Source organism: Enhydra lutris, unplaced genomic scaffold (assembly GCF_002288905.1).
Source record: "Enhydra lutris kenyoni isolate GAN:26980312 unplaced genomic scaffold, ASM228890v2 scaffoldscaffold71, whole genome shotgun sequence".
In the NCBI taxonomy this organism is placed as follows: domain Eukaryota; kingdom Metazoa; phylum Chordata; class Mammalia; order Carnivora; family Mustelidae; genus Enhydra; species Enhydra lutris.
The window spans coordinates 180896-206961 of NW_019154155.1; the positions used below are offsets into that span (position 1 = coordinate 180896).

Sequence of the window (26066 nt, forward strand, 5' to 3'; positions counted from 1 at the left end):
TCGCGATTCTTTCTTACCCTTTTAAATCTTTGGTAGCACTGTATATATCAAAACTTTTATTTAAACTCACAAGGGAGGGGTGCCTGGGTGGCTCAGTCAGTTAAGTATCTGCCTTCTGCTTGGGTCATGATCCCAGGGTCCTGGGATTGAGCTGCACATCAGGCTCCCTGCTGAGCAGGGAGTCTGCTTCTCCCTCTCTCTTCCTTTCTGCTGTCTTTCTCAAATAAATAAATAAAATCTTAAAAAAGATAAAAAAATTAACTCACAGTGGAAATAGGTTTTACAGTTAGACCTAATATACACGTACTTAATTATTGGAACAAAAGTTTTACACACCATTGTTCACTCATAAAGAGATATAGCATGACCTCTTCTGTTTTACTGAAAAAGCAAATGGTAGATCCAAATGGTAGAGACATTGATCTCATTGTCCACTAAATGTGTATTACAATTTGACAATCATGTTCTACAACTTTTCGCACAGGACTGGGGAGAAAGTAGATACTCAGATACTTGGTGAATTTCACCTTTTATGAAGGACTGTTTTGAGATGATTTTTATGATGCCTGTGAAAAAAATTTTTTTTAATACAGATTTTTGTTGTCCCTGATACGGTTTCAGGGACACAGTATCTTCCAGGAGAGCAGGTGTGGGCTTTCAGCCTTCCGTTCTTTCCCATTCTCTTGGTTAAAATATTTGCTTCTTGTATCTTCTCTATTTTGGATTTATCCTTTCACTGCTTACATTCGCTTAGTCTCTGTTGTGTTCATATCCTCATATGGGCTCTTCCTGTGCCTTTAGAATTTTTCCTAGTTTTACCAAGGTCACTTGATTGTCTCCTCTTTGGGACGCCTTTCCTGCCTGTTTTGGCAGTTCTCCTTTGGGTACTGACCTGGTGTGACCCTCCGGTGTTACACTCGGAATGATAAACACTGGATTCAAAGATACGATTTGAAACATAAGAGTGGGAAAAATGTATTTTATCATATTTGTTTTAAACAGAAAGTTGTCTGGGAACTAATTATTCACTGCAACTGTTTAATATAAAAAAAGGAAGTATTCTTGATAAGTATATTTTCTAGGTAGTAGATACTCACCTTTTTACAATTTACCATTTTTTTATTTCTTGCTCAAATGTATTGTGTTGTCTGTGTCTTTCTCATAATGGCAGAGTGGAGGGTGGTCAGAGAGGATGTGGTTTCTGTGACTGACCATGTAAAAATTATTTAACCAGAAACAGCCTCCCCCCGGGTTCTTTTGTTTTTTCCTTTTTGCAGGTGGTATCTTCAGAATAATAGATCAAAGACAGCCTTATAGAATTTACTCTTCTTTTACTTGGATGGTTATTTTTTTGGCATGAAAAAGAAACATTGCTTAGCTTTCTAAGAATTCATAGTAGGCAGGTTGAAGGAGGCACTTACTCCACGACCTGCAAATTCTTGGATTGGATGACTGAATAAATTCAGAACTTGATGTTTGGTCTTTAATAGACTCTCCAAACTCTTTTCCTTAATGTCTTAATGAGATCAGAAGAACCAATAGATTCACACATTGCTAGACACATGGGCATGGGAGGTAGTGTATATTTTGAGGTCTTACATATGAGATAACCAAAGTCCAGAGAGAGAAGCATTTTGCCTCAAGTTGTTTCAGCTAGTTAGTGACAAGGCCGGGACCAGAGAGACCCAAGTCTGTACCTTTCCTAGGTCAGTGCCATAATAGTGTACCCTGGTCTTGCTGCAGCAGCTCCCCAACTGATCCAACCCATTCTTCCATGAAATATTTTCTGTAAAACAACATTTCCTATTTTTAATAAAAATGTTAGTGTGAATTTCTAGCATTATATTGACAGGAATATTGACTAAAAAATACTACCCAGGGAGCCTGGGTGGCTTACTCAGTTAGGTGTCCAACTCTTAAGTCTCAATTCAGGTCTTGATCTTAGGGTCATGAGTTCAAGCCCCACTTCGGGTTCCATTTAAGAAAAAGAAAAAATATTACTATTAACCTGGACTCTTAGGCCTAGCCATTGAGTTTTTTCTCTTTTCCGATTAATTATTAAGATTTTCTCTTCTTGGGGGGTAGTACAGGGATTTTCCGTAAAGCTCTGCCCCACGTGTGCATAGCCTCCCTCATTATCAGCGTCCCCCGCCAGACTGGTACTTTTTGACATAACTGATGAACTGCACTGAAACATCGTAATCACCTAAAGTCCAAGTTTATGATACTGTTTACTTTTGGTTACAGTCTAAACAAACGTATAATGACCTAGTCATCATTACAGTATTATATGGAATATTGTCAGTGCCCTAAAAATCCTCTGTGCTCTGCCTGTTCATCCGTCCTTCTCCCCAGCTTCCAGTTTTTTTATTGCCTTCTATAGTTACCATTGAGTTTTTAGTTTCAATAATTGTAACCTTTATATTTAAAAGTTTGATTCAGTTCTTTTAAAAAAAACCTGCATCAGCTTTGAGTCTCATCTCTGTTCTTATAATCAAGCAATTGTTATTTCTTGGCACATATTAAGCATTTGTTTTGTATCCTGTCTGAAATAGTTCTGGTATTTAGTATTTTGAGAGTCTAATTCTGCTGTCTGTGTTTCTGCTGGCTTTTATTCATAGCGCTTTATTTTCTTGTTTTGTGTATGTGTATGAGTTTTGATCGTGAACGCAAATCTCTTGGGAGTTTTATTTGTGGGAATTTTTTGTGGGGTGAATTAACTTCAGCTCCCAGAGTGAACTTGTAATTCTCTTGGTTGCCAGGTGAAGAGGGCACTATCAACTCAGGGTCTCTTTGAATTACATTATCTGCTTGAGTGGTTTGGTTTAAGATCATACAGCTTGTATGGATTTGGGTTACAGTCTTTCATGAGGGTCAACTTGGGGTTATGAATTTTTGGGAGCTATCCTCTACCCCCAGTGCCAAGCACGTGTCACGCATGTTTCCTTACCGCCTCTTGTGGTACAGGATTATTTCTTGCTCCCCCTGACATGAAGATCAACACTTTTAGAATCTTAGTGTCATGCTCAGGTCTTTTGTTGGCCTTCCTGTCATCCCAAGTTTTAGGTTTCCCTGCACTCTCTTTCATTCAGCTGTCAGAAAAGAGTATAAAGGTCACTAGTGTTGACACATACCTCACTGTAAAATCTCTCTTTGGCATTGGCCTGTCTCCCAGGGTTCTCCCATCATTTTGTTTTTTGTTTTCTGTGGATTCCTCATTTTCTCACCAGCTCAGTAAATTACTAATTTTTTAATACTAAAATTCATCCACCTCATTGTTCTCATCAGGAGGGTCATGAATACCTCATTGCTTCTTTATGATGAATTCTGTAGTAATAGGTACTGACTCTAAAGTAATCTTTTGTGTAAGTTACAAAAATGGAGACAACAATCAGAAAAGAATGTCTTCTTCCTTTTCTGTGTGTCATGTACTCATACAATAAGAAGAATCCTGATACCTATGAAAGCTTTAGAGCAGAAATTCTAATCTGAGCATGCCAACATTTCTTTCCTTTATTCTGGGAAAGCATCACTGATGCAATAAACCACTGTTAATTGTAGTGAGATCATATTTCGCAAGTGTTGTAAGGATGGAGAATTGTTCAGAGCCATTATTATTGAATATTGACTTGTTCTAGGTTCAGTTTAAACCTTGGGGTTGCTGGTTGACCATTATTTGACACGATAGGGTTTGTCAGCCTTCAACAACATCCTCAAGGGATGACGTTGAGAACTCTTCTGAAGATACTAAAAATTCTACAGCAAACTTTTGGCTTGGTGACTATTTCTCCCCAACTATACCAAACTCTAGTGTTGAAAACCAGTCATCAGAAACCGAATTACTTGGTCTCCTCTTTGCATTTGTAGTTAGCATTCAGCTAGAGGTAGAGATATGTACTCTGATGGTTTCTGCAGAGAAAATCTTGAGTTCATGCCGTAAGACTATCCTGCACATTCACAGAATCTGCATTATACAGCATCATTATCATGGTAAGGAATATGTTACTATGCTGTCCTTTAATTTAGAACTGTCATAAAGTAAATTCAATTCTCTCTTTGAACTTTCCATTTGGATCTGCTCCCCTTATTCCATCTGTCACTCTGATCTTTCTCTTCTGAACTGTGTTGTTTGGCATGTATTATTGGTTGGCTTGGCCCTCCATGGAGTTTTGTGTTGGTATAGTAAATATTCTCAGAAATGTTGGTAAAAGTGATTGGTAATGGTAGAATGTTGCGTTGGAAATTACCTAGTCTTAATTTTCTAAACAGGCTTAGCTGTGAAAACCTTAATTTGGTAAAGGATTACTTGAATACCCAACAGATAAACTGGGGGCTGGGGTTTTTGAAAATCGTGAGGAGATGGACCCTTTTATTTTGCAAATGAGGCTTCATAAATCCAGAAAGTTTCAATGGCTATGGTTTATGGTTGTTTCCATTTTATCACACTTAGCATCCTCTTCCCAGATCTCTGATTGGATTGTGGTTTTGCTTTATTGTCAGCTTTTCGAGAGTACAGTGACTGTACCTCTGGGCCTCTTGGTGGAATTGGCCTGAGTGAGGAAATCCATTTTTTTAATGGTAGCTACCTTATTATTATTATTATTTTTTTAAAGCTATCTCATTTTTCTTCTGATTTGTTTTCTTCTCTGTTGCATGGAGCAGATATTTATTAACATTACTGGCTAATGAGAGTAGCTTTCTTCCCCTCCTTGAATTTGAAGGGAAGGCAAAGAAGGGAACGAATATTTACGGGACAACTGCTGGATGCTTTTATAAAGGTTTAAATTCCTTTCATTGTAGCTATCCTCTGAAGTAGTTGGTGACATTTTCCTTTTGTAGTTAAGGAAACTGAGGTGCAGAGAAGCTAATAACTTGATCCATAGTGAGACTTACCTTGAGGATGCAGGACAGCTGGAAGATTTTCTAAGCAGGCATGAAAATCTGTGATGGAGGGGCGGGAATAAGTGGATCCTCTGGCATGGTTAGAATACACGGTCTGTGGTGTGTGATTGGCATTACACTGGAGAGACAATGTTCATGTGTTACTGTGTTCATCTTAAGGGCCAGAAATGCTTTCCTGAGTTACATGTACTGACATTTTACTGTTCCACATAAAAAGATGTAACAAGGTTGTATTTTGGGTAATAGAACCTTTCTTCTTTTTTCTCCTTCTTCCCCTGCCTTCTTCCCTGCCCTTCTGTTTTGTGGGGAAGGGGTTATACTTATTTGAATAAACTAGTATTAGTTCTTAGAGTAGGTGGTAAACATCTGGGCTTACTGATTTTTTCCAGCATATTTGAGGAAATTTGACCTGATAACTTGTGCTGGCGGGGATGGGGAGAGGGGCTTCCAACATTCGCACCAAGATAGATTTGTTCAGTAGATCTTGTAATTGCTGAAATATTTGAATTTGATGTTGTTCTAAAACAGTGGATGGCCAGATTAGAAATAAATGGTATCTGTAAACTAGCGATTATATGAAGGTTTTGTAGAAAGCCTAAAATAAGTCCTAAATTAAAAAAAAAAAAATAAAGGCACTGTCATGTTTATATACAAGTGCTGGAGGGCTGGAAGATATTAAAGGAAATGTCTTGTTTTGGTAGAATATGACCACCAGTCCACCAGGTCCCTTTAATCAGTACTTGCAATCAGGAAGTTGAGGATGTGTCGTCTAACAGAGGTTGGGCTTCCCAAGTCCAGGAGTGGAGCTCAGTCAGGAAACAACAGGGATGGGCTTCTGGGCACAGAGGTAGCGTTAACCTCGAGTCAGCGCCTTGGAGGAGGCATAGCGTGTGTGTTGTCTTGTGTGTGACTTTGCCAAGTGGTGTTCAGGTATTTTGTGAGTCATACCATATCAGTTTTATGTAGGTAGTGGTATGTTTTCTTGGGAGTTTTCAAGTAATCATATCTAGAGTTGGGTTTTTAGCATTGCTGTCGTTTCCCTTCCAGCTATGTTTGGAGTCCGTTTAGTGGCATGTGCCACTACACAGGGACACCCTGTCCCCGACGTCCCCCCTCCCCCACCTTTCAGGGACCCCAGTGCACAGAGTTGAGTCAGTCATATTCCTGAGACTGTGACACTCAATTGTTGTCTGGGCGCAGGGCCCTTTTTTTTGTTACGTTTCATTTTATTTTTCCCCTTTTTTATCCCTCACCCTCAATGCCATGTCCCAGTCCTCTTTCAGCACCCACTCAAGTATGTTTCATGTATGTTCTTCAGCCCATTTGCCATCTGCTATTTTTTATACATGTGTTAATCTCATTTTTTTCTTTAACGTTATCTTTTTGAAAAATGGTCATGCTTTTGTATGTAAATCTAGTTCCATGATTCTGACTCTGCTACGTAGTAGGATGGTTGGCAGTTGCACAGTCATCAGTGCCATTTTACACATCGTTCTTGTCGTTTGGGATCCGTTTGGGGATTTTCAGGTATATTGCTCCAAAGAATCGTTAGGTTATTGAATATCTGCATATTTGGTTTCAGCTCTCCTGTTAGAGCACATGGTACAGCAGGGGCTTTAATCCATTACCCAGAAAATAGTAACACATTACAAATAGAATTTCTTGATCCATGCTTTGGTTTCCTGAGGAAGTTCTTGTGAACTAGTTTTTAGTCATATTATTAAAATCCTTTACTCTTCACTATCATCCTTTATTTTCCAGTAATGTTAGGGAGTCAAAGGGAACATAGTTTTTAAAGGATTTCTCTGTAATGTCTATATAACTGTGAAAACTTAATGAAAATACTACAGATACTAAGATTTCTGCTTTTGTTTTTGTTTTTTTATAGGGCGCCAATGCCTCGGCATTAGAGAAAGAGATTGGTCCAGAACAGTTTCCAGTCAATGAGCACTATTTTGGATTAGTCAATGTAAGTATCTGTTTATACTTAGTCTTCACCAGTACCTTTGGAAATAGTTTTAAAAATAATGCGTGCATCTCATCATTTATTAAAGGAAAATTGTTTATTTGTATCACTAGGCTTAAGGCCAAGAAACTTGATTTGAAATTCTCTTTTTAATGAAAGGGAAACAAAGTTGCCCAAGGTCATAAGAGTTTTAAAATGGTTTTTAAATTTTTCCTATTTTGTGTCAGAATTTTTCATAACTTAAATTTTGTATGGCTTACACCAAATGATCTCTTGATTCTTTGAGAATCCTTTAAATGCCTAAATATAAGTGGTCCAAATGTACAGGTATAATAAACTTGTGTAAATGCCTCCCTGTGTTTGTAAAGTATTTGTCAACTTCTGGCAGTGTTTAACTAGTATAGATACACAAGGGCAAAATACAAGTAAAGGGTACATTCCCCAGCCTTGTGGAGGTAATTCTAGTAATTATGCATTACTAAAACTTTGGAAGAACTTTTTTTTAGAATTTTTAACTCTTTTCTGAATCATCAGCACACACCACAAATCTGTGTTGTAGGGTACTATTAGGTGGGTCTGTGGTGAGTGTTTTACACTATAGAGAGATAGTAATACGGGTGACAAAGAAAGTTCCATTGAACACATCTGTGTGTTACTGAACACTAGTATGTAATTGTGATGTATGAGGTGGATTTCTTTTGTGATTTGAAGCAAGCAGTTAAAGTGATGTGGGTGTTTCTTTTTGCTTTGGGAGTCCCCTCGTGTGTGTGAAGCTTGTGACAGAATCAGCAGTCCCCACTCCACAGTGCCCCCTCCCCAGAGGAGGCTGGCCATTTTTCTGGAATCTACCCCTGTATTCTAGATCAAGTGCCTATGCTGCTATTAGAAACAGTCCATTGGGGCGCCTGGGTCATTAAGTGTCTGCCTTTGGCTCAGGTTGTGATCTCAGTGTCCTGGGATCGAGCCACGAATCGGGCACCCTGCTTGGCAGGAAGCCTGTTTCTCCTTCTCCCACTCCCCCTGCTTATGTTCCCTTTCTCACTCTCTCTGTGTCAAATAAATAAATCTTTAAAAACAAAAACAAAACAGTTCATTGACTTCCTGTTACGGTAGATAAGAAACTTCTCCCTCTTCTAGCACCATCCCTGCCCATTCTCTGGTATGGAATTCACCACTGCTTTATTTTTCCACATCCTTAATTTTCATTTATTCTTCCCCAAGTCTTCAGCAGCGCTAACAAATGCAAAAAGACTTCCTCAGTACCAGTTTGCACTGCATCAGCCCCAGAACGTTGACATTGCTCTGGAGCCCTGTCATCCCTCTGTGTGGCCTCTGCGTCCTTTTACCTTTACCTCAGACATCCCTTCGCTTCTCTCCTTCCCTAGATCCCCTCTTCTGCTTGGGTTTTTCCCTGCTTTGTGGAACATGTTCTGTAGTAGCTTCTTTAGGGAGTGTGCACAGGAGGTGACTTTGAGATCTTGTGTATTTAAGAATGTTTTGGTTATTGTCAAAACTACATGGAGATATCCTAAGTTACAACCTTCCTTTAGAATTGTAAGGGGTTACTCTGTGGCCTTCTGGCTTCCATTGATATCGGCAGGGCTGATGCCCTTCTGATTCTTCATCTCTTCTGTATGTGGCTTTTGCCCCTTAGAAAGATCTTTTGGGAGGCTTTCCTTTCAGAATGTGAATGGATAGCCAGTGTTCTGAAATTTTATGATGCGTCTTTGTGTCTCCCGCTGTTGTTGTGGACCATTTAGACCCCTAGACCCCATGATGCGGTCCTTCGTGTCTCCCGCTCTTGTTGGCTGTTTATCAACCCATTTAGACATTTTTCATTTTCCTCAGTTCTAGAATATTTCTGATACCAGTATTTGGATAATTGCTTCTAATCAGTGTAATCTTTGTTCTTTTTTCATATACTCTTAGTTGCATATTGAAATGCAGACTGATTTTTTGTTTTTCCTCCTTTTTCTTCCATTTTTTGATCATCTGATATTATTCTACATTTGGACTATTACCCTTTTTGGTCCAGTTCATTGCACTTTTTATTTCATAGAGTGTCACCTTAATTTTTTAATCTTGTTTTATGGAGGCAATATTCTGTTATTTTCCCCAAGATATTATTTATAATTTTTGTTGGTGAGGTTTTCTTACATTTACTGGATTGTTTTGAGGTCCTCTGTCCTCCCCCCACCGTTTTAAACTCTGTCTTTTCTAATGGAAGCTTTCCTTAAATTTCATTCATACATACAAGTGAGATTCTGAAAAGCTGATTGGGACTTGGTGTACTATGGGGGAGCTTGTCTGCTGTGGTTTCCTCTGGGGTGACCCTTGGCAGGCAGGTGTTAGAAATGGCTGCATCTCCCCACCCCCCATTCCAATGGCTGGAGCATTTCCTCTGGGGCTCTTACTTGGTGCTGAGGGACTTTCAGTTTCTGTCAGGGGTAGCTTAGTTCAGGGTTTTGTTGAGCCCTCTGTTTTCTGTTTGGTGCCTCACTGCTGTCCTCTGCTGTCCTTAAGGGCTTTTGAACCAGATTCTTCTGTGCAGCTTCTGTGGAGACTAAACCTGCAGTCGAAAGAAAGGTTAAGTGTCATCTAGGGGTCTAAATGGTCCTTTTAAAAGACTTCTGACCAGACCGTGTTTTTAGGGGAAGCTCGACATCCCCCCCCTTTCCTTGGATTTTTGAGTTTTTGCTTAATATCTTCTTTTACTGTCATCTTATTGGGATTTTGTGGGGAAGGTGGGGAGTTGACTATTTAATTTCCCTGGTTTAACATGATCTGGCCTCTTCTAACGTCTTAAGCATCCGTGCTTACGAGCAGAGGTGTCTGGTGATCGGAAGCCTGGTGTACATTCTGGCAGGGGCAGCAGTACCCTAGCTGCTCCACTCCCATGAACTACTTCCCTGCGGCTCCCACCGCGATTCAGGTCACGCTCTTATGTTGGTGTGTGTCTTGAATTGTAGGGATGTATTGATAGTGTTGACTGTGTTGATAGTGTCTCAGAAGAACCCATTTTCTTCAGCACAGGAATATTTTATATATTGAAGGCTGTTTTACCTTTAATCCTCTCCAGTTTAAATATTTCAGTCTCTCCGTTTTGTGTCTGACTATAACTTTTTCTGTAGATAGACCCAGAACAACTAAAACAACATCCTTGAGAAAATTTATTATAAAATGAGTTCTGAAATTAGTCTATTTTTTTGTTATGCTGTTTTTTCTCTGATACATCGCTTTGTGTCAGTTGTGTAAAAAAAAAAAAAAAAAAGGATTTCTAAGAAGGTTTTATTTTTATTATTATTCTCCGTGGATCAATCAATCCAAATAAAAAGGGTGGTATTTGTGCTTCTCCCTGAAACTGACTAACTGATATTGAGTAACACCTAAGAGAAGCAGGAGGGAGTGAAGTTAGTAAGAGATCTTTAGAGGAAGCTTTGTCTTTTTTCACTTCCAGAGACTCATCTAATGGGTAGAAATGTAGTTTCTGATCTCTGTGCCTAGTTACTATGAAAAATTAGGATCTCTGAGGTAGCCAGCGCTCCAACTATGAAAGATTGATGAACACCTGAATTATATTGAGAAATTAATTGGTGGTCAGAGTAGATGCAGCAGAACTAGTATAGTGTTTAACTCTGTGATTAAAACTTTCAGGCTACTTTGTGACTGTCTTCTATACTGTTAACTTTATTCTATAGGTCCTGTTTTGCAGCTCTTAAAATATCATCACTCTTTCTCTGTTCCCCCCACCCCGCCTTCCTCCTTTTTAAAAAAATTTTTGGAGTTAATCACACTATAGTAGTCCCTTAAAAATGAAGGGTTGCGCTTTGTGGGGGGAGGGTAGGGGAAGGTAGCTTATTTAATTCAGAGGTAACATTGTGACTTTTTTTCCCTCTCTGTGCCTGTCTACCAGGTAGTTAGTGTTGAAACAACACTGGAATGTAACTGCTTTAAGGAACTCTGGTTTGTCTTTTCCAACAATCGAATTTTGTTAAAATGAGGGACACATATATTTTCTTTCTTTTATCAGTATGTTCTTAGCTAAGTATGCATTTCCAAGGTTCATTTTAATTGCTTCTAACAAAAAGCTTACACCGAGAAGGGTTTCTATCAGAACTGCCTGTTTGGAGCCTTTTTGTGACTGGCAAGTGGCACAATCATTCACTACCACTTGCCTTTGGGAAATAGTACATGTATTTGGTCACTTAGAAAATCAGACTTTTTTTTTTTTTTAATGGACAGAAGAAAAATAATCACAGTTTAATTAACTGGCAGAAAATTCAACATAGGGGTTACTTTCAACATTGTTACTATAACTTATTTTCCATTACTTTCAGTTGCAGTTATCTTTTTTTGGAAGAATATTTTCACAGATGATCGCTTTTATGGCAGTTCACTCTTAATATTCTGATGTCTGTCACGGTACTTTGCATAATACATTGAGTGGGGATTTCCTGTTGGTTTAATTCTTGTGACTGCTTTAATATTTCTGATGTTATTAGAAAGCAGGAGGAATACTACTGTGGTGTGGGGGTTCAGAAACTATCTTGAGTAGGCAAGGTAGCCTTTTGAAAGCTTTCTGTTGCAGCGGAATATCCTGCTTAAATGTCACTTTATAGGGTCAGCTAACTTCTTTGAAAATGAATTGTTTTGATCCGATGAACCAGATTGCCTTTTTCCCCTTCTATCTTTTAGCTAGTGAATACTTCTTTTTGTATGTAGATAGAAAAGGGGTGATTTCAGTTAGCAGTATCTCTTTCCTACTTTTGTACAGTCTACCTTTTTAAATAGCCTTTTCTCATTGTTTTATGACATGGTTCTGTATTAATTTTCTAATACAGTAGGAGCCAACAGACATGTCACCTCAGCACATCTGTTTGTGAGGCTACAATGGAATGTGCTTTTCCCTAAGATCTTTGTTATGAAATAACAGTTGAGTTCCTAGACTATCTTACAAAAGGCTTTTTACACCCGAATTGCTAGTGGTCATTGGTTCGAGTTCTGGGTCCAGGGGACAGGAGCATTGTGAAGAACAGTGACAAATAAAAACGAAACTTTCTTTCCATTTGTGGGTTATAAAACGACATCCTCGAGAATAAAGTTGATTACGCAAATGTCTCTTGGTTCTGTTTTTATTTGAATTGATTGTCATTTAGTTTCTCTCCACCTGATGGCCATAGGCTACTTGAGGGTTAGATTATCAGAGATCCCAGAGAATGTTTATATTAGATCTGAGAGAACATCTCTGTCCCAAGTCCTCTGCTGAGATTGGATCAAGTGTCCAGCCCTGTGGCAGGGTCTGTGAATGGTTTGTGATTGACAACCTTACAGAATTTATGTAGAGAAGTTACTTTTTGTAAGGAAGGGTGGGACAGCAGAGTTAAGGGGTATGGGGTGAGGAATGGATGTCCACTAGCATATGGAAGGACACTTTTAGATCTGGTCCACTTGGCTGTGGTGAGACTGGTGAGTAGGGGAATGTTGGGTATAGTGTTAAAAAACAGGGCCACCTAAACAAATTGTAGTAGGGGAAGAGGGTCTTTCCTGAGAAGGGAATGTTCACAGGATAGGCATCGTCATCGCCACCCTCCAGCACGGAGGACAGTGGAGCATTTAAACATTTTAAAACTTTTTTTAGGCGATACTGTTAACATAATGGTGGTAAACACCAGTAGTCTCCAAATGATATATGTAAGATGAACGATTGGGCTGTGGGAAGAAATACAGAATCACTAATGTTTATTTTTATCTAAAAATGAGAGCTAAGTCTTACTAATTCTTGTTTTTAAAGATTCTTTTATTCATTTTATAGAGAGAGAGTGTGTGCACCCAAATGGGGCTAGAGGAGGGTGGGTGGGGCAGAGGGAGAGGGAGAGAGTCTCAAGCAGACTTCCCGCTGAGTGTGGAGCCCGCGGAGGGTGGAGTCCGGAGGGTGGAGTCAGATGTGGGGCTCCATCCCAGGACTCTGAGATCTTGACTTGAGCTGAAATCAAGAGTCAGATGCCCAATTGACTGAGCCACCCAGGGGCCCCAGCCTTATTAATTCTTATTAAATGTTTGATACTAGTATCCATACTCTATCCATGTGTGAAGTGGTCCTATGTTACTTCAGGTTCCATAGCACCAAAGAGTTGACAGTGTAACTGTCTCTTATTTATGTGTTTATAAACTTACAATTTCAAGGTAGATTTAGAGGTGATACGATTTAATTTCTGTTAATCTAATTTTTCAAAATGGTCAAATGACTTAAAAAGATAGTTTCCAAAATAACAATGCAGGGGCGCCTGGGTGGCTCAGTGGTTGAAGCCTCTGCCTTCGGCTCAGGTCATGATCCCGGGGTCCTGGGATCGAGCCTCACGTTGGGCTCTCTGCTCAGCAGGGAGCCTGCCTCCTCCTCCTCTCTCTCTCTGCCTGTCTCTCTGCCTGCTTGTGATCTGTCTGTCAAATAAATAAAAAAAAAATCTTAAAAAAAAAAATAACAGTGCAGTGATGAAGGCCTGGGAACTGTTGTTAGTGCTGCATGTGGATTATTAGTTTAGTTCTTTCCAAGATTTTAGAAGGTGGGCCCCGTGTTACAAACCCCATTTACAGACAAGGACACGGATCAGCAGAGTAGTGTGTCAGTTTCCAGAGGTCAGAGAGCAGAAGCATACTTGGACCTAGACAGTTCTCTTTCAGAGCCTGTTAGCTTCAATGCTGAGCGGTGCTGCTCACAAGGCAGATGATTACTCCAGTGAATGCAAACAAATTTGGTAGCTAGCATGGAGAATTTAATTTAGAAAATACAGTAAGGCCGCAAAGGACACTTTCCCCTTTGGACCTGTCAGTGCATCTGTGTATCTTTGATTGCCATTAAAGCCACATATGGAAATAACTGAACATAAACTCAGACCTGCGATCGAATATTAAAATCTATAACCCACAGTTTATCACAAGGTGTACTCTGTTTCATTGCTCTCACTTAAATATTAATAATTTTTAGTGAAAACAAAATTAATGTAAGTAAGATAAAAATTTTACATATTTACTTTGTCTCAGTCACATTTGTTATACAGTTGACTGTTGAACAACACAGGTTTGAGTTGTCTAGGTCCATCTATGTGCAGTTTGCTTTTTTTTTTTGGTACACAGTATAGTATTGTATTTTCTTTTATGATTTTCTTGATAGCATTTTCTTTTCTGTAGCTTACTTTATTTATATATAATACAGGTAACATACAAAATATGTGTTAATTGTTATAGCTGAGGCTTCTGGTAAGCAGTAGTCTGTTATTAGTGAAGTTTTTGGGAAGTTGAAAGTTACACAGAGATTTTTGGCTATGTGAGGGGTTAGCACCCTTAACTCCCGCACTGTTGAAAGGCTAACTGTATGTAATGCATATTTTTATGTATATAAATTTACATTTTATAAAAGAGTACTTTCATGTATATGATGAACCATATAATTTTTATTTGTATTTATTAGGGATGTGTGCTCAAAATAATCTTAGTGATGGGGCTATGATAAAGATTTGTGGAGGGGGCATTTATCTTAAAACTAGGAGCAAAAGGCAGTAGAGGATGTCATTGTGTACAGTAAACAACTGAAAAAATCAGTGCTCAGACCTTGAGGAGAGTGGCAGCTTTTTAAAATTTGTTTCCCTTTATTTTAAACCTGGTTATACCTTTGATCTTCAAAACAAGCTGAGAAGACATAGGGTAGGTTTCAACCCTTAAAGCAATGTCTTTTGGAAATCGAGCATTCAGAAACAGGAGTGTGGGGGAAATCATCGCAGACAATCTTTTGCATGAAAGCTACACACTAGAGAGATACATTTTTAGGTTTTAGGAACTTGGAAGAAAGTTACTGTCAGGGAAGCTGAAGAAAAATTTTCAGAGTTATGGATAAGATCGAAAGTTACTGCTTGTTCTGGAGAAATTGTAGTAGTTTCAAACTTTGATTTTTCTTTAATGGATTGATGAAGATCAGTGCAAGACCATAAGAGAAGACCTCAGAGAACTGATTGTAACGTTACTCATTGCCTTATGTTCAGAAGATGAGCAGGAGTCTACCTTCCAGCATTCTGTACAAAATAATAGACTCCCTCTGGTTCCTTAGCTTATCATTCCATTTGCTGCTTTTTTTTATAATTTGGTCAACCTTTATTAAAAATTTTTCTAATATACTGTGAGGCACTGTCTTTTGTTTTTACCTGCTCTGTGGAAGTCATTCGAATCCCTATTGCTTATTCTATAACAGAAGTGTCCAGTAATGGAGAGTGACTCTTCTTTCCAATGGCAGAGGCATAGTTTATTGGTCATTAGCTTCATTAGACAGTGATACAAATACTAGTATTTTTCAGACTAATTGATACTGAATAATTGGTAAATTAATCTCAGTAATATTGTAGATTCTACTGCAGGTGTACTTAGCCCCCGGATAGGCTTTATTAAAGTATATCCAGAGTTACATTTATCAGTAGTATCAATGCATCATCTCCTTTTCATCTACTTCTTTTAGCATTTACCTAGAAAGGCCTTTAAAGCACTTGTTTTTATGGAAACCACTTGGCTCTGAAGTGACTCCAATAGGAATGTAAAAATCATATATTCTCACTGGGCCTCATGTTCTATTCTTTTTTTGTGGTATTGTTTAACTCATTTCTCTGTTCCTTAAATATCTTGTAAATTGGTAGATAGACATGTGATTGAAATTTAGTAGTTTAAAAAAATGTAGTAGTTTTGTTTTTTAAGACAAGAATTCTTCATAAGAGTTGCTACATATTTCTGCAAGAGACAAAAGTTTGGCAGTTCATTTTTAATGATGTTGTAGTGCACTGGGGCTTCAGATCATTTTTAAAGTTCTCATCAGCCATTAGTGCTTTTGGTATCCATTGATAATTATTTCGTACTCCATTATTTGTAGTCATTTCTTCTGAATTTATTAGCTGGATTTATTCTGTAAGCTGGAACTTCTTTATCAACTCTTCAGTTCCCTGTGAAATATTGTTCTTACAAGAAAGACAAGATAAGGGAGCACCTGGGTGGCTCATTTGGTTAAGCGACTGCCTTCGGCTCAGGTCATGATTCTGGAGTCCCAGGATCTAGTCCCACATCGGGCTCCCCACTCAGTGGGGAGTCTGCTTCTCCCTCTAACCCTCCCCCTTCTCATGCTCTCTCTCTCTCTCTCTCAAATAAATAAAATCTTAAAAAAAAAAAAAAGACAAGATAAGGGGCACCTGGGTAGCTCAGTCAATTAAGCATTCAACTCTGGATTTTGGCTCGGGTCATGATCTTAGGATCCTGTGATCAAGCCCCTTGCCTGGCTCCATGCTGGGTGTGGAGCCTCCTTGGGATTCTCTCTCTCCCTCTGCCCCTACTCTCTACCCCTGTGCTCATGTGCTAGCTCTTGGTAGGGGGGTGGGAGAAGGGACAAGATAAAACTTTGATGTTCTCCTTTTATATATTAGTTTACAGCATCCATGGAGTCTAATGAAAGGTTTTATAAAATATCATTATTAATTCATAAATATTTATATGATTAATGTGCTTTTTATCAATTGTAGTATTTCTTTTTGATGAAATTTGGCTCTTGAATCTGTGCAAAAAGATATTCCAGCCTGATCTACATTTGTATATTTCCTGTCCCAGACCTAGTGTAGCCATATCTGTAAGACATTCTAGTTCCTTTTTGTGGGAAAAAGGTTTTTAAAGACTACAGTCTGTGTGCCAGGGAAACTTGTTGCTGCTAGGCCTTTCAGTGGATGGAAGTTGAAAACACACACACAGACAGACATGAGTTTATACTAATACTTTAAATTCCAATTTAAGGGGCGCCTGGGTGGCTCAGTGGGTTTAAGCCTCTGCCTTCAGCTCAGGTCATGATCTCAGGGTCCTGGGATCAAGCCCTGCATTGGGCTCTCTGCTCAGTGGGGAGCCTGCTTCCCTCTCCCCTTCTGCCTGCCTCTCTGTCTACTCGTGATCGCTCTTTCTGTCAAATAAATAAATAAAATCTTTAAAAAAGAAAGAAAGAAATTCCAGTTTGTTTATAGGGCTTTTACTCTTATCTTTATTATTGTATCTTTTTTCCTTTGCATTAACAATTTTGGTTCCTAAGGATATTAATGTAATCCTTTGCTTGCTTTGTCCTATAGAAATCCATAGTAGTTTCAAAATAACAATGTTAATAGATTAGTTCTAACAATGTGATTACTGAATGCATTTAAGATTTCTTCTTTTTGGGCACATGAGTGGCTCAGTGGGTTAAGCCTTTGCCTTTTGCTCTGGTCATGATAGCGTCCTGGAATTGAGCCCCACATCAGGCTCTCTGCTCAGCAGGGAGCCTGCTTCCTCCTTTCTCTCTGCCTGCCTCTCTGCCTACTTGTGATCGCTCTGTCAAATAAATAAATAAAAATCTTTAAAAAAAATAATTTCTTTTTTTTAAGATTTTATTTTATTTATTTGACAGAGATCACAAGTAGGCAGAGAGGCAGGTAGAAAGAAACGAGAAAGCAGGCTCCCTGCTGAGCAGAGAGCCCAATGCGGGGCTCGATCCCAGGACTCTAAGATCATGACCTGAGCCGAAGGCAGCGGCTTAACCCACTGAGCCACCGAGGCGCCCCCCAAAAAAAGAAATTATTAAAAAAAAAGATTTCTTCTTTTTATTCTTAGACTATTTCAATACGTATAGTAAAAATTCCATGTTTTAAAGTTGTTCGAACTAATTTTTTGTGTAGTTCTCCCATGGCCTGGATAAACATTTAGGTTTCACTGATCTCTGTTTCCTTTCAGCTTTAGGAATTTCTTTTTTTCCTCTGAGATATTTTCAATTTAATTTAGTTTTAAAAAAATCGGTGCAAAGCAAATATTTTTAAAAAGGTAAGCAAATATTTTTAAAAAGCTACTTTGATTCCTCTCTACTCTTTCCTGTTTCTCTATAACCATTTTTATTAGTTTTTAATTTATCCTTCCTGGTTTTTAAATATAAGCAAATGTACATGTCTGTGGATGTGTTTGACATTACCCTTTAAAAAAAAATACTTATTTTTAGAGAGAAAGTGTGTGTGTAAGTTGGGGGTGGGTAGGGGCAGTGGGAGAGAGAATCTCCAGCAGACTCTGTGCTGGGCACAGAACCTGAATTGGGGCTCGATACCATGATGAGATCGGCTCCTGAGCAGAAACCAAGGGTCTGGTGCTTAACCGTCAGAGCCACACAGGCACCTTGACACTGCCCCTTAAAACAGTCTCCTCTGCCTAGGCTTTTTAGGTTAGTGAGTATGTGACCTCACTGCATGGTAGTGCTGTGAGAATTGTCCTTTTCCCTCTTCTTACACTTTCAAAGTCTCCCCAAGTCCTCATCCAGTCAACTTACAGGTGTTTTGTCAGCTGGCTTTGGGAACCAGTGTCTGTTAATGGGAAGGGAAAAGGAAGACAATGCATGTTGATCAAATTGTGTGTCATTTTCTCATAAGGTAGGATTATTTCCCCCCATTATTAAAGAGGAGGAGGTTAAAGTTCAGCAGGCTGTAGTTACACATGGCCGGTAAGAAGTCGGTTCATGTGGAGGATTTAATGCACCTGAAGTCTGTTTGTAATATATCAAGAGTGATGTGCGGGTATCTCAGCATTTCAGTGGTGGTTGTGCTGGCATACTGAAAAGTTTTTGTTGTTGTTGTTGTTTTTAAAATTTTTATTTATTCATTTACTTGAGAGAGAACACGGTGCGAGGGGACGGATGGTAGGAGCAGAGGGAGAAACAGACTCCCTGCTTGGCAGGGAGCCTAATGTGGAGCTTGATCCCAGGACCCCAGGATCATGTCCTGAGCAGAAGGCAGACACTTAACCTACTGAGCCACCCAGGTGCCCTTGAAAATTTTTAATCTAACATTTCAGAGGATCTCATTTTATTTTGCTTTTTATTATTAAATTTTTTTAGATTTTTTAATTTATTCATTTGAGAGAGAGCAAACATGAGTGGTGGGTGGCGGGGGAGAGTTGCGGGGAGGGTCAGGAGGAGAGGAAGGAGCACACTCCCCACTGAGCAGGGAAGCCTGATGCAGGGCTCAATGCTAGAACCCTGGGATCATGAACAGCTGAAGGCAGACGCTTAACCAACTGAGCCACCCAGGGACCCCTTGTTTTTATTTTTTGATGGCACTTAAGAATCTGATAGAAAACCTCACTTTTGTGTTTTTTCAAAAGAATTTTTGAGAGTTATATTTTAAAATGTATAATATATGAAATGCTTAATATCTAAAATGTAACAATGGGAATTGAAAAAAGAATTATAAAGAAGTCTAAGCCTTTTAAGTACTCTTACTATTTAAACTGTATAGTTTTTTTAAATTAGTTTTCATGAAGGCCAAATTTATTGCATATATTTTCCTTCAATTTTAACCTGAAACCAATGCCTGGAGCATCCGTTTAATGTTCAAATGGCAGATTTGCAGTCAGAATAATTATTTCTACTCTCAGATAACCTTTTAATTTATGAGGACCATAAATTCCCTATCTTCTCTCTGTTTTCTTAACTATACATGGAAATTCTTTCTCTTGAAAATGTGTTGCCCCATATTTAACAAGATTTTTTTTTTTCCTATTCTAGTTTGGGAATACCTGCTACTGTAATTCAGTTCTTCAAGCACTTTATTTTTGTCGTCCATTTCGGGAAAAAGTTCTAGCATACAAGAGCCAACCTAGGAAGAAGGAGAACCTTCTTACCTGCCTAGCAGACCTCTTCCATAGCATAGCCACTCAGAAGAAGAAGGTTGGGGTGATTCCTCCTAAGAAGTTCATAACAAGATTACGGAAGGAAAATGGTAATTCTTCTACTTCTGAATGTATTCTTACGTACCAGAAAGGGTAAATAACAGCACACCACAGTTCAGCAGGCACTGACTGAGCATCTTCTAAGACTGAAAGTATGTTAGCCATGGAAAAACCAAAGCTGACGTTTTTGTCTTGAAGGAAGTGCTAGTTTAGTGAGGGAGGTAATCACACAGTAATTAATATGAGGTATGATTAATGTTGGAAGTATGTTCTACAAAGATTACATTCTGTATGCCAGAAAATGAGAAATGATAAATTTTTTATTTTATTTTATTTTTTTATTTTTATTTATTTTTGCCTGCTTGGTGGTTCTATTGAGAATAAAGTTGGGTCTTCCTCCCATTATTTGTTGTTTTTGTAGTGCTTTCATGTCTGTTAACCCATTCGATCCTGACACTACCCTGATTTAGAGAGCATGTGATCTCTCCCACTTTAGCCATGCGAAGAATAGAGGCTAAAAAGCTTTCCAGAAACTTTTTGGCTTAGGGTAGGTGTAGGTGGTTTTAACTCCACTCACCCCCTTTTTTAAATAGTTACTGATTAAGCCTGTCTTCTCTTTTCACTCTTCAATGTTTTTCTTTTAGATTTGTTTAATGTTCACAGCAGGCCCAGAAGTCAGATGTTATTACCTCATTTTATATGAAATAGTAGATGCTCAGAGGAGTTAAAATGGCATATAAGGGTCCCACACATGTTCCTGACATCTAAGTCCCATATTCTGTCTGCTGTGTTATGTTACCTCAGAAAATTCAAGTAGGATTTATTTATTTATTTATTTATTTATTTAAAACAAAAACAAAAAAACATTTGCATCAGTTTTGTTTTTTTTTTAAGATTTTATTTATTTATTTGACAGACAGAGATCACAGGTAGGCAGGAGAGGCAGGCAGAGAGAGGAGGAAGCAGGCTCCCTGCTGAGCCACCCAGGCGCCCCTCAAGTAGGATTTAAATCACATGCAGAATTCTGGGTTTTGTTTGATGTAGCCAGTTTAATCATTGTGGAAATAAAATTGAGTGGTATTTTTAGTTTGATTTGTTATCAAAAGATGCCCACAGAAATAAGATTTGAGACGTCTTTAAGATTAGTTACCAAACATACCATTGAATAATGCTGTCCTTAACTGCGCTGACACTGTTCATTATCCCATGAATTGAGATAAGCCTGGGTCATATCCAGTTTCCTGAAATGTAAGAAGACACTGAGATAACATGGCAATAGACTATTATTCTTGAATCTGATTCAGCTGTTAAAGATTTTGTTCATTTCCTCTGTATACAGATACAAAGCAGTTGATCATTCATTCACAAAAACAAATCTTTTTGTGTTTTCCCTCTGAAAGCCAAACATCTCTCTTAAATTAGAAATCTGTGTAGTATCTTCTGTTTTTAAGAACACCAAATACAGCTCTGTTAGAGTTTGGCTGAGTGATTCAAGTCCCTTCAGTCGTTTTGTCTGTATTGGTATGAAACTTCAGGGATTTTGTCTTGGTAGAAAATTCGTGTATATGGTAATTGAACGTGCCATCTTTCTCAGTGATTTTCTTAGTATTTTAGAAATGGTCAGCATCAGAATCATGAAACATAGAATACACAGTATTTTCTTTTTCAGTGAATAGTGCATTTTTCTTGACCTTATTATTATTATTTTTTTAAGATTGATTTATTTGAGGGGCGCTTGGGTGGCTCAGTGAGTTAAGCCTCTGCCTTCAGCTTGGGTCATGATCCCAGGGTCCTGGGATCGAGCCCCACATCAGGCTCTCCACTCAGCGGGGAGCCTGCTTCCCCCTCTCTCTGCCTGCCTCTCTGCCTACTTGTGATCTCTCTCTCTCTGTCAAATAAATAAATAAAATCTTTAAAAAAAAAAAAAGATTGATTTATTTGAGGGCAGGGAGGGCAGAGAAAGAGGGAGAGAATTTCAAGTAGACTTCCTGCTGATCGTGGATCTGGGCGCTGGGCTCAGAAGCAGAGCCTGGTCTCACGACCCTGAGATCATGACCTGAGCCAAAATCAAGAGTTGGACGCTTAACCAGCTGAGCCACCCAGGCACCCCTTGACCCTATTCTTTTTTTTTTTTTTAAGATTTTATTTATTTATTTGACAGAGATCACAAGTAGGCAGAGAGGCAGGCAGAGAGAGAGGAAGGGAAGTAGGCTCCCCACTGAGCAGAGAGCCTGGTGCAGGGCTCAATCCCAGGACCCTGGGATCATGACCTGAGCCGAAGGCAGAGGCTTTAACCTACTGAGCCACCCAGGTGCCTGGACCCTATTCTTTAATCTGTTGTATGTACTCATAGTTTGGGCTGCTGTAACCAAAGTACCATAGCCTGAGTGCCTTAAACAAGAGATGCGTGTTTCTTGCAGTTCTGGAGGCTGAGACATTCAGGAGTAGCATGCCGGCAGCTTCAGCGTCTAATGCAGGCTGTCTTCCTGGTTTGCACATGGCTGCCTTCTTGCCGTGCCCCGCATGGTGAAGAGAGAGAAGCAAACTCGCTCATGTCTCTTCTTAAAAGGACACTAATCCCAGTCTTAAAGACCTAAAGGTCCTCCCAAGGCCCCACTTCCAAAGAGCAGCCCATTGGGGGTTAGGGTTTCAGCATGGGACTTTGGGTGGAGGTACATGCCTATGGTCCTGAAGCGAGCAGTGGCTTTTTAAATTTACAGTAAGTCACACTGCACACACAGTTCAAGTTACTGTGTTTTGAAAGTTGCGTCTCTGTGGCTTTATATGTTTGCTTGTCAAAGCTGGGATGTTTTTACAGTGTTTGTTATTTTTTTAATAATTCAGTATTTTCTGAAAATTTTTTAAATGTTTAGGCAGAGTACATTGTACAGTAGACTTCTTTTGTTTGATGAAATTGATTCCAGAGTGAATATTCCAAACTTATCCTCTCATAGTTTTGTTTCATTTTTCTGTACCTCAGAAACAATATTTAATGGAAAAGCATGTTTATTATTTGATGTTGCTGGCATTTGTATGAAGTACAGTTTTGCCTTTTGATTTTTTTTCCTGGTAATTTTGTAGAGGAGAGCATACGAGTTAAAGAGCATTTAATGGGCTATCCATTGCTTAACTCTCCTTCTGACATTACGTTTGCTGGGGTTTTTTGTTTGTTTGTTTGTTTTTAAATCTCTGGCACAAATGGATGTTGCCCATTTCAGAATTTCCACTAACTTTCACTGTTGGACTGTTGTTCTTAAACCAGTTTTCTTCCATAGTATGCTGTAAATAAACGTCATGTTTTGTATTTGCCGTCGATATTAGCTCCATATTATGTTAACCACTGATACTTTATATAGCTAATCATTTCGATATTACTTGGGAAGAAACTTTTAATTTCAGTAATGGATTTTTGCTTTCAAAATTTTAATTCATGTTCCCTAATCAGAGCATATAAGAACTGTAGCATAGTACTTTTACAGTGTGATAAGACTTGCTCCATAAATGTGTTCTCCTTAATAATGGGAAACTAGCTGAATGTTTGAATTGATTAACTATTATATATTTAGCTTCTGCTGATTGCCAGAAACTTGTGGAGAGGACCAATAGTCATGTGATTTAATGTGTTATCTCCATGAAAAAAAAAAAAAAAACGTAGAAAGGGAGTTGATCAGTTATGTTAGTTTAGAGAGCTGAAGTGAGAAGCCATTGGAAAATCCAAGGCAAACTCGTTCCAAGTGGATAGAATTGAAATTGCAGTTGCCCTGAGTGCTTGAAGGACGACACGGATATTAATGTGGCTGGAGTGGAGTAAGAGAAAAAAGGCAAGGGCCTAGAACTTGGGCTTTAATTTGGAAGCCATGGTGAGCTGTTAGGGTTGCTGAGCAAGTGGGTGATGTGTTTTGATCTGGCTGCTGGGTGGTGTGGTAGGCATGGGCATGGGCCGCAAGAGTACAGCCCCGGAGACCAGCCAGGAGGCTGTTGCACTAACCTCGGTAAGAAGTGAAGCCCTCCGTTCTACACTGCTAAGTTCCCATAGCCACTCTACCATTCTAGAAGACTCAGAACACGGACTGACGAGCTACTTGTGTGCTAGCTAGCAGTGACTTGGCTTGGGATCACTTATGGGTAGCTTGAAAGTCCCATCAGCTGGCACGTGTAGCTGTGTGCTCTGACTCACTGGGTCTTAACAGCACACGTAGTTCACGCCATTGTTCAGGCCCAGATTTCTTCCCATGTTGTCGTAGCTGTTTCCGCCCCTGTTGTTCATTTGGTAGCTCGTTCATTTGGTAGTTCGTTCATTCATTCCTACGACGTCAAGCACATCTAAATACGTGGCAGGCATTGTCCTGGGTCTGGAAATACGCAGTGAATGAGACAGAGAAGATACTTATTCTCAAGAAACCTGTATGTACCTAGCGATGCTTCAGGTGGTGCAGAGAGATACTAATATAAATATGTAAGAATATATTTTTAAGGATTGGTCTTCCTTAAGTGAGGAAATAATTACAAATAACACCTATTAAATAGATGTGGGTGAATAATTCCCATGTTCATTTTAATCCTGTTTCTCCAAAAGATCGTAAAAGATTTTTGTATTAATGAAAGCTAACTATTTCTGAATTGTGAAGAGCACATAACATTTTTACGCATTTAGTTTTCCCCCTTTTTTTTTTTGCATTAATGTTGCAGCTATTTGGGACTTTAATAATTTATACCTTTCATATTCATTTATTTAATAATGAAATTGTCCCATTAGACTGTCAGTTCCATGATGAGGGGAACCCATTTGTTTTTGCTCACCATTGTATTCCCAGCATGTAATCTAGTTCCTGGCACGTAGTAGGTGCTTACTAAATATTTGATGAGTGAGTGAGTGAATGAGTGAATTTGTTTAATTTGCCAAAGCAACTTTGAAGCCCACCTTTCCCATCATGCTACATAGCAGAAAAGAAAGCAAACCATAAGGAAACCAAGATTTTAGAAATTAAATGTAATACAGTTTACGGGTCTTGTCTCTGGCCATTTAGTTGATGTTGTTTTGCTGTTTATGTGGTTCTGGTTGAAGTTTTTAAATCTGTATTGGCTACTCAGGCACAGCGAGAGTCTGGCACATTTACTGTACTGTGTTTATAAAAAATGGGCTGTAAATTATTTTAAATATTTCAACAAAATGCTTAAAGAGTATTTTCTGGTTTACTTTATATCTCATTTCCAGAGTGTTCAAGTCAGTTGAGCTATGTCTGTGAATGTGAAGTCCTTGTTCTGTGTTAAAAGAACAACATCTAAAAAAAGATGTTTCAAGTTTTACAAAAACAAAAGTATTTGCACATTTTTACTTTATAAATTATTTGAAAGACATGCATAGATGCTAAAATAACTTCTAACAGGAAAAAAAAGAGACTTCTTTATTGTTTATTGTTTTTTCTTAACCAGAAAATTTTTTATTTATATCTTTTTAGTTATTTTCTAATTTTATAGTTTATTTTAAATATTCACGGCAAAAATATATTCTTTAAAACTTTGGTAGAGGGGCACCTGGGTGGCTCAGTGGATTTTAAAGCCTCTGCCTTCGGCTCAGGTCATAATCCCAGGGTCCTGGGATCGAGCCCTACATCGAGCTCTCTGCTCCTCGGGGAGTCTGCTTCCTTCTCTCTCTCTGCCTGCTTCTCTGCCTACTTGTGATCTCTGTCAAATAAATAAATAAAATATTAAAAAAAAAAAACAACACCAAAAACTTTGGTTAGAAAAAACTTGATTTCGTGGAAAAGAGACTACTTTAGACTGTGGCATTGAGCCAGCATATAGAGATCCAGCATATAGAGTAAATTGTTCATATCTCACTTTAACTAGGCCCTTAGAGTTTTTATAAAATATATAAAAAATATTAAAAAATAGAGTTTTTAAAAAAATTTTTATAAAATATTACTGGTCCTTTCCCATTATCCTTCTTTTTAGATTCCTCGCTGACTTTTCCAATTTGTTCGTATTTTCCTTGAACCCTAATCAACTCTAGTATATTTCCTTCTTAGCAGACGTGGGTGGTTCTTTTGTGACCTGGGGATGGGTGAGTAAGTGAGAGATGAAAAAGGGGACTTTTAAGGGTGGCATGTTCACTTTTGGAAGCTGCCCAGACACTCGAAGGAGTCAGGATGGACAAAGAGACCACAAATCAGGCCTTTAGTAGGTGAGGGGAAGTTGGCAGATGACCACAGAAAGAAGGGGGTTCAGGGTAGTATGGCCAGACCTTAACAGCTTTTCTGGCTGAGGGCGAGATTTTCATATGCAAAGCGAAGTGTAATGATTTAGAAGTGGCTGCAGGGAGCTCAAAAATGCCAGAGGCTGAAGAGATGGGGAGTTTAGAACAGAACGTTGTTCCTGGAGGGAACAGAAAGGGTTGAGGAAGAAGAAAATTCCAAGGATGAGGAAGGAAATAAGGAACAATAAACGACTC

General features: G+C 38.8%; 1 protein-coding gene across 2 annotated transcripts in view; it reads left to right on the forward strand.

Annotated features, from left to right (window-relative positions):
* The window catches only part of LOC111159929 (ubiquitin specific peptidase 12), a 101459-nt gene that overhangs the window by 46465 nt on the left and 28928 nt on the right, over nt 1-26066 (forward strand). Inside the window, exons 2-3 of one of the 2 annotated variants that reach the window (XM_022522615.1) lie at nt 6791-6871; nt 19452-19665. In XM_022522615.1, the coding sequence (XP_022378323.1) occupies nt 6791-6871; nt 19452-19665 (295 nt within the window). Of the gene's footprint in view, nt 1-6790; nt 6872-19451; nt 19666-26066 lie in introns of those variants that run through there. The other variant, XM_022522616.1, reaches the window with a different exon arrangement.